The 14,744-nt window shown below is 37.9% G+C and overlaps 2 protein-coding genes across 7 annotated transcripts in view; one reads left to right on the forward strand and one right to left on the reverse strand.

Moving 5' to 3' along the window:
* Positions 1-10,433, forward strand: part of rbm10 (RNA binding motif protein 10) — a 28,441-nt gene extending 18,008 nt beyond the window's left edge. The window contains exons 11-23 of one of the 2 annotated variants that reach the window (XM_077204683.1): positions 94-191; positions 366-453; positions 1,543-1,732; positions 1,814-1,899; positions 2,079-2,166; positions 2,923-3,014; positions 4,170-4,355; positions 5,942-6,109; positions 6,193-6,255; positions 7,721-7,900; positions 8,548-8,613; positions 8,779-8,867; positions 8,997-10,433. In XM_077204683.1, coding sequence (XP_077060798.1) covers positions 94-191; positions 366-453; positions 1,543-1,732; positions 1,814-1,899; positions 2,079-2,166; positions 2,923-3,014; positions 4,170-4,355; positions 5,942-6,109; positions 6,193-6,255; positions 7,721-7,900; positions 8,548-8,613; positions 8,779-8,867; positions 8,997-9,072 — 1,470 coding nt within the window. In that variant the 3' untranslated portion in view covers positions 9,073-10,433. The remainder of the gene's footprint in view (positions 1-93; positions 192-365; positions 454-1,542; positions 1,733-1,813; positions 1,900-2,078; positions 2,167-2,922; positions 3,015-4,169; positions 4,356-5,941; positions 6,110-6,192; positions 6,256-7,720; positions 7,901-8,547; positions 8,614-8,778; positions 8,868-8,996) is intronic. The other variant, XM_077204684.1, reaches the window with a different exon arrangement.
* A 1,762-nt stretch (positions 10,434-12,195) lies between these two features.
* frmd4bb (FERM domain containing 4Bb) overlaps positions 12,196-14,744 on the reverse strand; it is a 72,030-nt gene continuing 69,481 nt past the window's right edge. For all 5 annotated transcript variants that reach the window (XM_077204680.1, XM_077204682.1, XM_077204681.1 and 2 more), the window contains one exon: positions 12,196-14,229. The gene's annotated coding sequence lies outside the window, so the exon portion shown is untranslated. The remainder of the gene's footprint in view (positions 14,230-14,744) is intronic.

The raw sequence follows: 14,744 nt of genomic DNA on the forward strand, positions 1-14,744 counted from the left end.
CTTGCAAATTGCATCTGCTTGTTTTGTTGGAGAGTCTTACACGTATGTATTGTGGCCACAACTAACACAAACAGGTTTTGTATCATGTTTTAGGAAGCTTCACAGCTGCTTCAGATCCTCCAGTCCCTGCAGCCTCCTCTCTCTATCGACGGCAAGCTGATCTCTGTGGAGTTCGCCAAGGGCTCCAAACGGTACGAGTTCATGCTTTTCTAATACTGATCCTGCAGCACTGCACAGATGTCATAGTTGTGTAATAGGAAAATGCAGCAGAGCCACAGATTTGAGTGTTCACAGATCACATTATTACTGTAATGCTTTACATGTATGTTATACAGTTTTGTGAGTGTTCTCCCTCTCTCTCTCAGTGATGTTTTTCTGGCAGATGGGAGTCGGGTGAGTGTGGCGACCGTAGCGAGTACAGCTATAGCTGCAGCTCAGTGGGCCGTCACACAGGTACACAGCACAGTGAAGTGGCTTGATTAACAGCATAAAGACTCATATGCAGGAAATAATTAACTCTAGTATCCTCAATTAGTGATAATAAGTGAGCACCCAAGGAGTAAACGCGGCCACATTGCAAAGCAGATTGAATTTATATAAATGATTCCACTTAAACCACAGTTGCCACAATTCAGTCAAGGTTTTGGACAGAAAATGAAAATGTAACAATTTTGAAATTTTTGAAAGTCACTGTTACTAGTTCAAAACTTTCATGACAATGGGGAAAAATCTGTGATGTGTACCTAATGTCATAAACAAACTATTTAATAGTCACACAAATAACTAAATGAGTCTCAACCAATCAAAACAATTTATTAAAATATCACCACAATAACAATTAGTGATGCAACAGGAAATATTAAGCATGAATGAACATCAGAAGGTTTATTTAAAGAAACAGTACAACTTACAGAAATGTAATCAGTGTTTCAACTGCAGAAAGATGTTGATAAAATAGTCATGTAATACATTTATGTCAGGAAAACCATTTCTTGCCCATACATTTATTAGTTAGCTAGGAAAATTTACTCTAGTGAAGATCATTTTGATAAATATACTGTATGCAGTATTTCACATATTCATTATATTTTTACTTAACCTGTTTTCATCATTATTTAATGTATGTTTGAATAAATCTGTCTTGAATTATTTATATTTCACCAACAAATTGGAGTAGAAAAATAATTATATCAAGTTGATATAAAAACTGTGCTGGGTTAATAAATGCATTTGATAAATTAACTGATTATTAAACTTTTCAGTTTTCAGCTAAATTAAAACGTTCTGTTTTGGTAATAAAAAAAAACACAAACATTTTGGTGCATCAGTACCCTTTCAAGGGTTTTCTTAAAGAACACATACATTGATTTAAAAAGTCTTTAATTAGCAAACTGTTTTTAGATTTATTTTGTTATTTGGATAACTAATGAACTGTTAACATATTTATGTATTGACAGTTGCAGAGCATATTTGTCTTCCATTCAGTGTTGAGGTGTGATTTCCTTCTTTAACCCTCTGCCAAATGTCTGGTTATGCTTCCAGACGGCGCAGCTCTCGGGCGCAGCTGTGAGTGGTGACTTCAGTGTGCACCAGCAGGGGGCAGCAGCTGTGTTTGGACAAGAGGCTGTGCTGGGTGTCAGTGCAGAGGCACAACACTTTAAAGGGCCAGCGACTGCGGGAATGATTAGCCACAGTTCATTACGGACTCCTGGCGGAGGAACTACCTCCACAGGTAAAACTACAGCTCAGTTACATCTGCTTTCAGCCTGTGGGTCTTTTATTGTAGTAAGTGTTAATGTGTATTCAACCATAGGAGAAACAGGTGCTACCTCCATATTGGCGCTCACAGCATCCCATACCCAGCTTATCGCAACGACAACCTTCACACAGGCCAACCAGGTGAGTTCTGTTTTTTTATTCATTATTTGATTTTCTTTGTTACTATCGAAATTCTAATTGTCTAAAAAGCACTAATTGTCTGTGTGTGTGTGTGTGTGTCTCTGTGTCTGTGTGTGTGTGTGTGTGTGTGTGTGTGTGTGTGTGTGCGCGTGTGTGTGTGTGTGTGTGCGCGCGCAAAGGCCCAGGTGGAGATCATTGGGAAACCTCAGCCTGCTACACCGAACCAGCCTGCCACACCTGGCACCGCTCTGGAGTGCCTGCAGTACCGTAAGCACACAGCCCAAAACATTAAAGTTCTCCTATTATGTTATTTAAATGGCTCCTAATTTCATCTCCCACAACAGGTTTACATGCGTTCAAGTAACAAAAAAAACATTATTTTCTCATAATATATACATATACATACACATATCATATACATTGCAGCATCACATCTTTTCTCACTGTGTCTGAAACGGTTTGATAAAATATTCTGTCTCTCCTTCACAAGAGCTACTCTGCTCTGATTGGTCAGATGGCCCAATCTGTTGTGATTGGTCTAATCTGCTCTGATTGGTCAATGACCCAGTCTGTTGTGATCGGTCTACTCTGCTCTGATTGGTCAGATGGCTCTTCTGTCTTTTTGACATATCAACAACACGAACCAAACTCTTCCAGGCCTCAGCTACAACTCCAGTGTTTTAGGGTCAAAGTAGACGTTGTTTGTGGGCACCCAATAAAGACCGTCGGCTGGCATTATGCTAATTAGTTTATGCAGTAAGAAAGAACCGAATCTCATTTCGGCAGTTCAGAATTGGTTCTTTCTTTTAGGAGCCAATAACTCAAAAATAATTATAATAATAATAATAATTTATTGTGCACTTTTATCTTTTAAACTTTGCCAATCTTTTACATTCACAAAAAGCTATGTTATCACTACATGAAAGGTAAAAGCATAATAGGGGGTACTTTAATATTTATTTTACCCAAAAAAATTTGTAGTTACTTCAGCTGACCTAATGAATTCTTTCCTCTTTCCTGCAGCGGATCCTGACGTGTCCACATACCATTACGATGAGAACTCTGGCTATTATTATGACCCTCTTACAGGCCTCTACTATGACCCAAATTCGCAGGTACTAAAAAAGGCTTGGGGATTGCAGAGCACAGTTCATGAAGTGTGTTTTGCTGCTGTGTACACCAGTATCCTGGAGTATTTGGTCATTTACGCATAAGCGTGTATTGACAGAGAAGGAGGAACATAATAACGTTGTCATAGAATTATTTAATATGTATTTGTTTTTAAATAATAAAATATTGTTAATATGTATTTGTTTTTAAATAATAAAATATTGTTAATCACCTTAAAAGGAATAGTGAAAAGTTGACATATTTTAAAATATTTGAAATCTAGTTTTTAATCAAATTGTACCAGCATCAACAAAAGTCATCTTTACACTGAAAGACTGTTTAATGCGGTTTAAAGGTGGCATTAATGTATTTACACTATTTCATAATGTAAATAGCCTATATAAAGTATATAAATTATAAAACTTAACTGATATTTTTTACAAGGTAGGGCAGCAATATTGGGTTACACTTTAATTTAAGGTGATGTTATTACAGTGTAATTTCACAAATCAGTACCGAGTAATATTAATTAACTACATGTACTTACTATAGAGTTAAGGATTTTTTTTGGATTCGTTACTTGTAATTATGCTGATATGTTATTACTACAGTAAGTACATGTAACTGACTTTTAATTAAAGTGTTACCCAATATTATCACAGAAATAATTTTCAGATTCAGGATTGGGCATGTAATAAAACTACGGTGTTTCAGCTGTGTCTAATCTAAACGCCTCTGATTGGCCACGGCATTCATAAGCTCAACAGATACGTGTGGGATTGGTTATAATGCACTTCGCTGCAAAAAACAACACATAAAAATAAATCTGATGCAACGGGCAGATCTAAATGTAATGCCGCAATCAACACTTTCATTAATTTTCACTTTAGTCACAGCAGTCGTAATGGATTTAGTTTAATTGTGCAGGGGCATCTAATGCTCCCTTATCTATTATGAGCATTTTTTGTTCAGTTTGGGGTCATTTTTGCCCCAAGCCCCCATTGATTTCCAAACTCTGATTCAGGTGAGTTTAATTGTGTGTAAGGTTCTAGGCACTTGTCTTTATTTGATGACGTCAGTGTTGACCAAGCTTACTGCGCAACTATACAAGCATACTGATACTACAAATGTTTTCTGTTTGTTTTGTGATGTTCTTCTAGTACTATTATAATCCCCATACTCAGCAGTACATGTACTGGGACGGGGAAAGCCACACGTATGTTCCTGCCCCATCACAATCGTCCGATGACACCACAGACCCTGCGGGAGAGACCTCTGACCTTTCAGGGGCTCCCAACAGCAGCAAGGACAAGAAGGACAAGCCCAAGAATAAGACGGCACAGCAGGTACACCCTCAAACTAGTTAAACGTCACAATGAAATCAAAATGTCACTCGCACTCAATTCCCCATGGATAAAATCAAGTCCCGTCCTACTTTCTTTTTTTTCTTTCTTCCATTTCATGCCGACTTCAAATGAAAGGTGTTCAGAAATCAGAAATGCTTGCTGCTTGTGAATCATTTTGCATGCTCAGGTTTACTGATGTATCTTAAGCCCAAAGTATACATCATTTTGCATGCTCAGGTTTACTGATGTATCTTAAGTCTCAAAAAAGCTGTGTGTTTCAGCAGAAACTGAAGTATACTTTGGGCTTATGAACGATAAAAGTCTTTGTACTAAAATGTCCCCTCACACAAACGCTTGTCAACCTGGCCGTCTGTTGTTGTTGCCATCTCCACAAGTTTGTTGTTGTTTCATCTCATCATTTTCTTCTCCGACTGTGAAACAACAGGCCTAGGAAGTGTAAAAAAACGGGGTGTGCTGTAGGGCTGGGTAAAAAATATTGATTTCTCGATTTTAATCGATTCTCATTTTTACGAACCGATATCGATTCTTAAATCCCAAGAATCGATTAGTCATCCTGTTTTCAGTTGATGAATGAATGGAACATTGTAGAGCGCATCCCATCCAATAAACGCAATAATCTTTGTGCTTTGTTACTATTGATATGAAACAAAGTCTCAGATTTCAAATTACGTCCATTTTCTTACGAAATTCAAAAACATAAATACCGTTTTGGCGCTGTGGCGTGAGATCGCTCTGGCGCAGCTCAAGAGAAGCAGCAGCGCCGAGCACACATAATCTTCTCTTCCGCCTTAATATTACCAGTTACAGCGTGAAATAAACATGAATGAGCATCTGAAAGTGTGTTAAAAGATAGAGTATAACTTATCGAAATCCTTGTTGTCACATGGAATCGCTCAATCGGTGTTTCAACCGAGGAAAGACGTCAGTGAAACAGCTTGTAAACAATGTCATGTAACGTCACATTTACCTCAGAAAAACCATATCCAGTGACCATGAACTCATTAGTCAGCTAGACAAATTAACTCTAGAGAGGAGCATTTTGCTAAATATATGCACCATATTACATATGCATTTTATGTTATTTTATAATTATTTTGTTTTTCAATATTTAATGCATGTTTGAATAAATATGGCAAGTTTTTATGACAGCCACCATTTAAATATTTATATTTCATATAACTTTATTATTAGAAAAATAAATAAGTGTAATTGTTTGTATACAAATCAGTAAATCTTTACCTTTAATATTAGGCTATAGTAGGCTAATAAAACAATATTAATGATACAACTGACTCCCATAGTTTACAGCATTGGTTAAGAGATTTGTTTTCCTTGAGAAAATTTGCCATGTATTGTACCTGATATCCAAAATAATCAATATTGAATCAAATCGAATCGAAATCGAATCAAATTGCAAGCTTGTGAATCGAAATCGAATCGAATTGTGAAATTTGTGTCAATACCCAGCCCTAGTGTGCTGTGGGATTTAGAGCGTGAGGTTTTGGTGAGATGGCATGTCATTGAAATCGAGTATCTCTTCCTGATGTATCTGTATGTCTCTTCAGATAGCCAAAGACATGGAGCGGTGGGCCAAAAGTCTGAACAGGCAGAAGGAGAATGGCCGATCGTCTTCCTCGTTGAGCACTAACTCTCGATTGATGGCACAGGGCAGACCCGATGACAGGCGGGAATCTGCCAGCGCGGATGCGGGATACGCCGTCCTGGAGATGAAGGTTGGGTTTTTCTCTGACTAATGCCCTGCTTTTAAAATGCCACATCATGTCTGACTGATGGTGTGAAATCTTTCTTGACACAGGGTGTTTTGCTGGAGAGACCTCAGATTCTGATGGAACAGATCAAACAGCTAGAAGAAAGAGAAGTGTGTTTATTTTTTGTTTTGTTACCCTACGGCCCCGATATACTCATGGCAAATTTATTTTCCGTTCTTCGCTTAGGGGTAAAAAGAAGTCTGAAATACTTTTGCAGCGATATACTGTTAGCGTACATCTGACTCCGTCCTCACTGCTGAGAGTGGCGTTTAGATGAATATGTGAATGTGCTGTGCGCTTTCCTCTCAAAAACGAAATGAACACACAACAAAAATAACAGCGATGAGAAAACTGCAGTTAAGAAAGCATCAGATCGTTGTGATGTGGATATGTTTGCACCAGCTCGGCACTCCAGTAAAGTCACGTCATGTTAGATTTATTACTTTAGCACTTTATACAATATATTGTTTAAAAGCCAGCAGATTTACTGTATTAAATATGTAAAGCAGTGTCAGTGTCACTTTCAATTAGAAGTACAACTTCAGTTTCTACGATAAATCATCTCTCCAGTGTTCATGTTTTCACTCGCGTCTTAAAGGAGAACTCCGATCAATTTTAACATTGAGCTCATTTTTTTGTAAATTTGGAGTGCTGTCAGTACAGAGAACAGCGACAAAACTCTGTGTTACCTACACCGTGTTATCCTCTTTTTAAGATTTGCACCCTGTTGACTTAAATGGGGCAAGCTTTAAACTGTCTTTTAGCCTCTTAACATCCTTGATGTGTCATTACAAGCACAGCCATGTGAGTGAAAGATATGAATAAAAGTGATGTTAATTCAGCCAGCTGTTACTTCCTGTTTTCGTCAAAGTCCACAGTAGTCGATTGTCGAGTGCGCGCGCGATCATTGGTAACTAAGCAATGGTAATTTACCAATGATCACGCGCGCGCACTCAACAATCGACTACTGTGGACTTTGACGAAAACAGGAAGTAACAGCTGGCTGAACTTGTACTTGCACTTGTAATGACACATCAAGGATGTTAAGAGGCTAAAAGACAGTTTAAAGCTTGCCCCATTTAAGTCAACAGGGTGCAAATCTTAAAAAGAGGATAACACGGTGTAGGCAACAGCGATTTTTGCCGCTGTTCTCTGTACTGACAGCACTCCAAATTTACAAAAAAATGAGCTCAATGTTAAAATTGACCGGAGTTCTCCTTTAAATCGACAGACTGAACAGAAGAAATGAACTGGGGAAGATTTACACCAGAGCATCATCACCATGGTTCAGTGATAGCTCGAAGGTGTTTAGCAGGCACAGCAAACTTTTATTGCAACTCCAGTCCAAACAAATTTCATTCTACCAGTTCCTCCTTCGATTTCGCTTTGAGTATATCGAGCCCTTTACATTATGGTGTTTGTTTCTTATATTATTTAGCATTTTGATTAGTGTTTTTGTTGTTTTGTTTTTTTACATTACTTTTTGGAATTTTTAGTTTGGATTCTATTATAGTTAGATTTGGTATTTAGTGTATTATTCTTAAAAGTCTGTGATTGTTTGTGCTGGTCTCTCAGCTGAGTCCTCCTCCGGGTCTGGTGTCCGGCTACAGCGCAGAGACGGACAGTGAGGAGGAGGCCGGAGAGCGAGAGGAGAGACTGACGGACTGGTCTAAGCTGGCCTGTCTGCTGTGCAGGAGACAGTTCCCCAGTAAAGAGGCTTTGATCAGACATCAGCAACTCTCTGAGCTTCACAGAGTGAGTGACGGCTGCAGATCTGCCAACGTATGAGCCGTGCTGAATGCCAGGATCATGCTGTTCTCATTTGTAACCATTTTTCATCCCCATATATTTAGATTTTGAAAGGAATATTAGCAATAACCAGTGCTATTACTGTTAACTAAAAAAGTGTATTTAAAAATTATACTTTTAAACATGAAACTAAACCACCAGTAGGTGGCGGCAAGTGACCGTCTAAATAGGTGAGTCTTTCATTCGAACGATTCGTACATACGGCCGATTCATTCAAGAATGAGGCAGTTGTTTATGAATGGGTCATTGAATCTTTGACTCAACCGATTCGTTCCAAACTCTGAATCGTTCAGTAATGAAACACGTTCACATTTTCAATCCTGATGGTATTCAGGAAAACAGCACTAATAAAAATATTAATAAATACCATAATACTAAAATAACACCAGCAATAACTGGACCAGCTGTGCAACGAAATACTTGTACCAAATCATTTTCCGCACTCAGTATTTTTTACTTTATTAATTTTTGTCTAATTTTCTTTGAATTTGGATTCTTGCGAGCAAAAATATCCAGACTGCAACAACCAACCATATGAATTAACATAATAATACATTCTATTCATGTCATTGTCTTTATTCCTCCATGTGCAGCAAAACCTAGAGCAGAGGAGAGCCCGACCGGGCCAGCCAGAGGCACACGAGCGATCCGAAACAGAGGTAAACACATGATCACATCTCCAAACTCCTCTGATAGGACCCTCAGAGTGGAATTATCATTCCCAAACAACCAATTTCCCCCATAACTGTTTTTTTCCCCTTCTATGATTCATTGATTTGACACTTCTGAAAGTATTGACCTCTGGGTGGCGCTCTTCGTTTCAGCTGAAATACAGGGACCGGGCAGCAGAAAGGAGGGAAAAGGGGGCCGTCCCACAACAACCTGATGCAAAAAAGAGGAGAATCAGCCCTAAGTAAGTGGAACAAGTGAAGTTTTAAAGACATTGTACTATGGTAATAACATGTTATTTTGGGGTGTACTATGGTAATATCATGGTGTTTGCTAATATAATGTCTAATGTTTTGCTCTTGCACATGGTCAGCAGTGGCGTTGGATCTCAGATGCTTCCTGGGCGGTCGGAAAAAGGCTTTTTCATTCGCAACCTCCCATTGGAGTAATGGACTTTCTTCTGTGCTTAATGAAACGCCTCGTGAGCAGTTTTTAATCTTGTGATGCGGAACATGTGCACAGTGTTTGTGTACAGAGATACAATGCAGCTAAGAGACCATCACAATTAGAATGATGTGGAAATGTGCAGGTTCATGTATATACATTTTCTTTATCTATAGGATTCAGGTTGATACAGGAGAAACCCTCAGGACCCTGAGAAAAAAGACTATACAGCACATTGTTACTGTAAATACAGTCCAACTGTGTCACATTCTTGTACTTTAGCCCATCGTCAGCTTCCCAGAAAGCAATTTGTGAAAATTTGTAGGTGGCAAAAATGTTGAAATTCTGGGGAGCTGAAAAAATGATGTCAGGATGGAAAACTGGGATAATTCAGAAACTATTTCTTGAGTATCTTCTGACTTTGAATGCATCTTTTTGTCCCTTTGAGCAACAGCCAGTGGCCGTAAGAGAAGCTTTGCTGATTTGCCAGTAAGTGTGCTATGCATTTCGCATGTCTCGCACGACATGAAAGTCTATGCAGAAATGACAGACAAGCGGGCGTCTGTGAAGACTTGCACTGTAGATTCTTCTTTAGTGATTCTCTTCAAGAAAAGGCATAGCAGATTATAATGGTTTACGTACCTAATTTGCAGTATATATCATATATGATTTCTAAACTGTATAAGATTATATAAGCTGATATACAGTTTTTCAAATGTGAATTGATGGTGGTCAGAGTGAGTTTGAGAGTACATGTCCTTATCAGCACTAAGTGCCGTTATGTTTTTTTTTTATGTTCATAGATACAAAATCATGTAAATTTTGCTTAAAGGTAAAAGGCTGAAAGCCTATTGTGTTTGATAGTTATGATTTAGAAAATGGTTCCTAATGAGAATTATTTTATGTGAATATAGAATGACGATAATGTGACATGTTTTGAAAGTTTTTTTCTTCTATTGACGCCTCAATGCAGTAAGAGAATCTCACAAAACCTGTCAAAAACACATCTGGTTCTCATTTCATCACAAACCCAAATCAGAAAGAAAATCTCTTAATTTAATAAATTGTATTTAATTATACAAAAAGAAAATAGAGCGTATTTTTAAGACCATTAAGATTTTCTTATATTGGATTGTGACATTTTCATTCCAGTTCTGCATTCAGTCTGTGGGGGGGAAATCTTCTTTTTCACTGTAATTTGAGGACAAAAAGCTTTTTCTTTTTTCTTTTATTATGCTGTGAAATCTGACTTTGTGAGACACTTCTACTTGAGATTCAGTGATGTTTGCAATGAGTGAATTTGTCCACCACAACCCACTATGTACTGAAAGAGCGTTTGCACAATACAGCTTCCTGTGTGACATCAGTTTGGGGTCAGTTTTATTTTTTATTTGAAAGAAATGAATCCTTTTATTCAGCAAATATACAATAAATTGATCAAAAGTGAGAGTAAAGACGTTTATATCGTTACATAAGATTAATGTTTCAAATAAATGTTTTTTGAACTTTCTATTCATCAGAGAATCCTTAAAAAAAATGTCACGGATTCAACACAACTGTCATCAACATTGAGAATGATAATAAATGTTTCTTAAGCATCAAATCATCATATTCTAATGATTTCTGAAGTATCACGTGACACTGAATGATGCTGAAAATTCAGCTTTGATCACAGGAATAAATATATAGTTATTGCTTTTGATCACATACCTTGGTGAACATAAAACACTTATTTGGAATCAATCTTGGCATTCCAGTGCATTTCCATTGCGCTGCATGTCTTGGATGTTTGTGGTAAGGCTGTGATTAGTTGTAATACTCTGCGCTGCACGGGAAGCATTTACTGCATAAGTTGGGCCTTGTCCCACAACACAGACCAAGTGTTCAAGAGCGAACACGGGAAACATCTTGTTAGGGCAAGACTGCTGAACCAAAAAGACTGTTAAGATAATTATATTACCAATCATGCAGAATATGAACCTGCAACATACAAATATATGGTCGGCATGGCAGCATACGGTATTAACAAGTGAAGTCTTGTAGTTTCGCTTAATCCAAGGACCATTTTCTTCTTCATTCCAGTTTAAGCATTCTTGGAAGCCAAGCAAAGGCCGGTTGGAAATACACGTTCATTCAGGTTCCTCCCTGTCCTCGCTGGGTGTGCAACACAAACGGCACAAAACACACGATCGTGGAAGCTCTTTTCTTTGGGAAACGATGAGTTGCCAACAACAACAGCCTGAGGACGTCATGCGTGACATCGCAATGTGAAAAGCCATAATTGATCACACACCTCAATTTTAATTTCTTTTCTTTTTTTTTTATTCACATCCTGTTGGAAAATGACAGACTAATTCAAGGAATGAATAGACAATGTTTCCGATGAAAGGTGTGCTGGGTCAAAGGTCATTGATCACATTCAAACCATAGAGTTTAAAAAAACACCAAAAACTTTCTAAAACGTGTGCTTGTACATCACATGCTTCTAATCCACAAATACAGACAATACAGGAAGTTACAATCTGTACATCAGATGGACACATTCAAAGCAGGAGGTGTGTGTATTCCAGCATGGTAAATGCTGGGCGTTTCCTTAAGGAACGTTTCAGGATCAGTGCAAACAAATAAAAAGGATAATTGTGCCTTTTTATCTCACAATTCGTACTTTTTTCTTGCAATTCTGACTACTATTCTCAGATTTTTGTGATATAAACTTCCAATTTAGAGTCATACAGTCAGAATTTTGAGACCAAGTCAAAAAAAGTCAAAATTGTGAGTTTATACCCTGCAATTCTGAAAAAAAGTTGCAATTGTCTTTTTTTTTCTCTGTGGTGTAAATAAGCTTGACCTGTGACATCTAAAAACGGTCTCATCCCACAGTAAAACAATTAATACAAATAATACAGTAATGCACTTACAGTTGGTGTATGCAGGACTGCCCTAGGTTGAAAATAAAAATACACAAAAGTATTTCAAAATTTGAAGGTATTGCCACAAAACTTTTACAAGATTGGGGGGAAAATCACTTATCTGAGAATTTATATTCAACTCCTAACCATTGTTCTTTTTTTATGTGTTTTTAGTTATGTGCTTTATTTTTTATTAATATTATTACATATTACTATATAGGTTTAAATATTTTTTTTTTCCTTTTCCTTTTCCTTATTTCCAATTTTAGTGCTCTAACAAACTTATTTTCGTTAGTTGTCTAGGCAACCTTGCAAATTTTCTTTTCGTTTAGTTTTTCATCTAGTAAATGAAAGTTTATTTCATTTTATTACAACCTTACAGCTAATTTAACACATTTTCGTAAGGAAGAACTAATAATATAAGTGCTTTAAGTACACGCTTCACATTTCCTCTGTAATGTTTGCCTAAACGTCCTTTGTAAGTGCATTATTGTACTACATTTAACTCTTTCCCCGCCAAAATAGGGTGTGGCTTCCTCCTATTGACAGACAGACATGACATGTGTGACCTAGTTCTGTGCAAACTCCGCCCCGCAGCTGATTCTAAAGATTTAATTGGTCATGTCAATCACACTGCTGATTTCCAACATAACCCTGTTGCTAAGAACAAAGCAATAAAATCAAACGTTCTCAAGCGTAAAAATAACGTTCTATTTTAGATCAACTAGAAACGGTTCCATTTAAAGAAATACATTTTGAAATGTAAGTCAATGACAATTAGCTGAAGCCAGAGCTAATGGCGCAAGTCTATGTTTGGGGAGACCCCGCCCCCTTTTGAGGCTCTGCCCACTTTTGGAGGTCACGCCCCATTTTGGTCTGCAGCTGTATCTACTGAAAGAGTACTGAATCTCCTGATCAAACCAGGCGAAAAAGCAGAAACAAGCATTAGCATATGTAAGCAGGTGCATATAAAATAGCGCGATCCTCAACATTAAACGGCATATAAATCAAAACTGCCCAATGTTACTGAATGAAAGGACTTCTATAGGACCGTGAAGCTTGATGGACTCGTTTTACTCCATCTATATTTTGATCATCGTTCTGAATCTGATACATATGTAGTCTTTGACAAAAACACGATTTTCTCAGATTATTGCTCAAAATGTTGCTATTTTATGAAACATACCTGCATTCAAGCGTTGATTCAAAAAGAAGCTAGAATAAAACGGGGTTTGTTGTTGTTGTTTAAAAGCAGAGCCTCTGTTCTTTATTTTGATAGATTGCATGGTCAGATATTCATAGAACAAAATATTCTTGGGGGTCATGAAACTTTTGTGAAAATGATCAAAAATGCTGTTGGTGGCTGGCAACTTTTTTTTTTTTTAACGCTGGCGAGGAAAGAGTTAAGTTTGTTCGCACAGAGCACTGAGGAACGAGCGAATGATTCTGTGTGGTAATCGACAGCATGCTTCACATGAGCTTGTGTTAGACCAGAACATTCCGTTCAGAACTTTGACAGCATTCTTAGTGTTCTGTAAAACAGAAAACTTTTGTTTTAATCTTAAAGCAGAACAAACAAAGTCTAGGTTTTGCAGGGTCTTGTTCCGGCAGTCTTGCCAAGCTTCAATTCAATCAAGTGCTGTTCTAACAGAATTTGTGCAGGTCAAAATATATACAGTATCAACGACTCGCTGGTCTCACATATTATGCACTTCTACAAGCATGGACAACTCAATAAATTAAAAATGAAAAGCAATTTAAAAACAGCCACTCATTCATAATAATATTTACATTATTTTGTTATCACATTGTTTTGCAGTTTAAATCTTTCAACTGGTCTGTGTATGCCAACGTAAAAAAAGGTCATGTGATATGGCTAGTTTCTTCACCTTCTTAGAAACTCCAATATGAAATGACATTCACTATATGTGTGCACTTCCTATTTGGTTGGCTTCATTATCTCTGTGCTCGCCGCAGTTCTAACTCAAATAAACACTGATGCTCTGACAGTTTTGGGCTTTTTATGAGTCATTTGTTCAGCTAGACGTCTACTAGCATGACCACAGCGCTTCTCCTGTCACTCTGGAACTGAAAGACATCTCATTCCAAGGCACGAGAGAAATAGGTCCATGTTGTCCACATCTGTCGGTAAGGTGCTTCTGGTTCCTTTCTACTTTCTGTGCCAATATGTCTTTTGGTCCACCAGACGTTGGGAAATACAGCAGTCGTGTTGCTGCGGTATCAGCGTGTGCTCTGTGTGGTGAGATTGACATGTGAAATGAGCTAACCCAATAGCCAATCAGTGAATTCCAAAAATACATTTCATAATTGTATAGTTCCGGTCCTAGACGTTTCCCAGACAGCAACAGGGTCGGCCCAGATCCGGCCCACATCTGCTACCTGTTGATCTGGGCCGACACTATGGTGCTGTCTGGGTGAGGTCCTCTTATAAAATCTGTATATAAATCTTTAAATCACAGTACTGTCATGCCCCTTTTCCACCAGAATGCTTCGCGTTCTGGAGCCGGAGCCTGTTATTGGCCAGGCGAACTGGAGCCTGTTGCGAACCGAACATGTGTTTCCACAGACTTCAGGAATAAGTGGTGACGTAATGCAGCTGCTATGTGTTGTTTACGTGACTATTACCACTATAAAATCAAACCGTCCTGGTGTTTGTGCAGGACTTAGGGCTTGAGTTTATGTTTGGGCCCTACTTACGCTACAAACATCATTATGGAGAAGCACAAATTACACAAATTAATATGCTT

This window comes from Siphateles boraxobius, unplaced genomic scaffold (genome assembly GCF_051911475.1).
Source record: "Siphateles boraxobius isolate OS27281-9 unplaced genomic scaffold, OSU_SipBor_1 50, whole genome shotgun sequence".
NCBI classification, from domain to species: domain Eukaryota; kingdom Metazoa; phylum Chordata; class Actinopteri; order Cypriniformes; family Leuciscidae; genus Siphateles; species Siphateles boraxobius.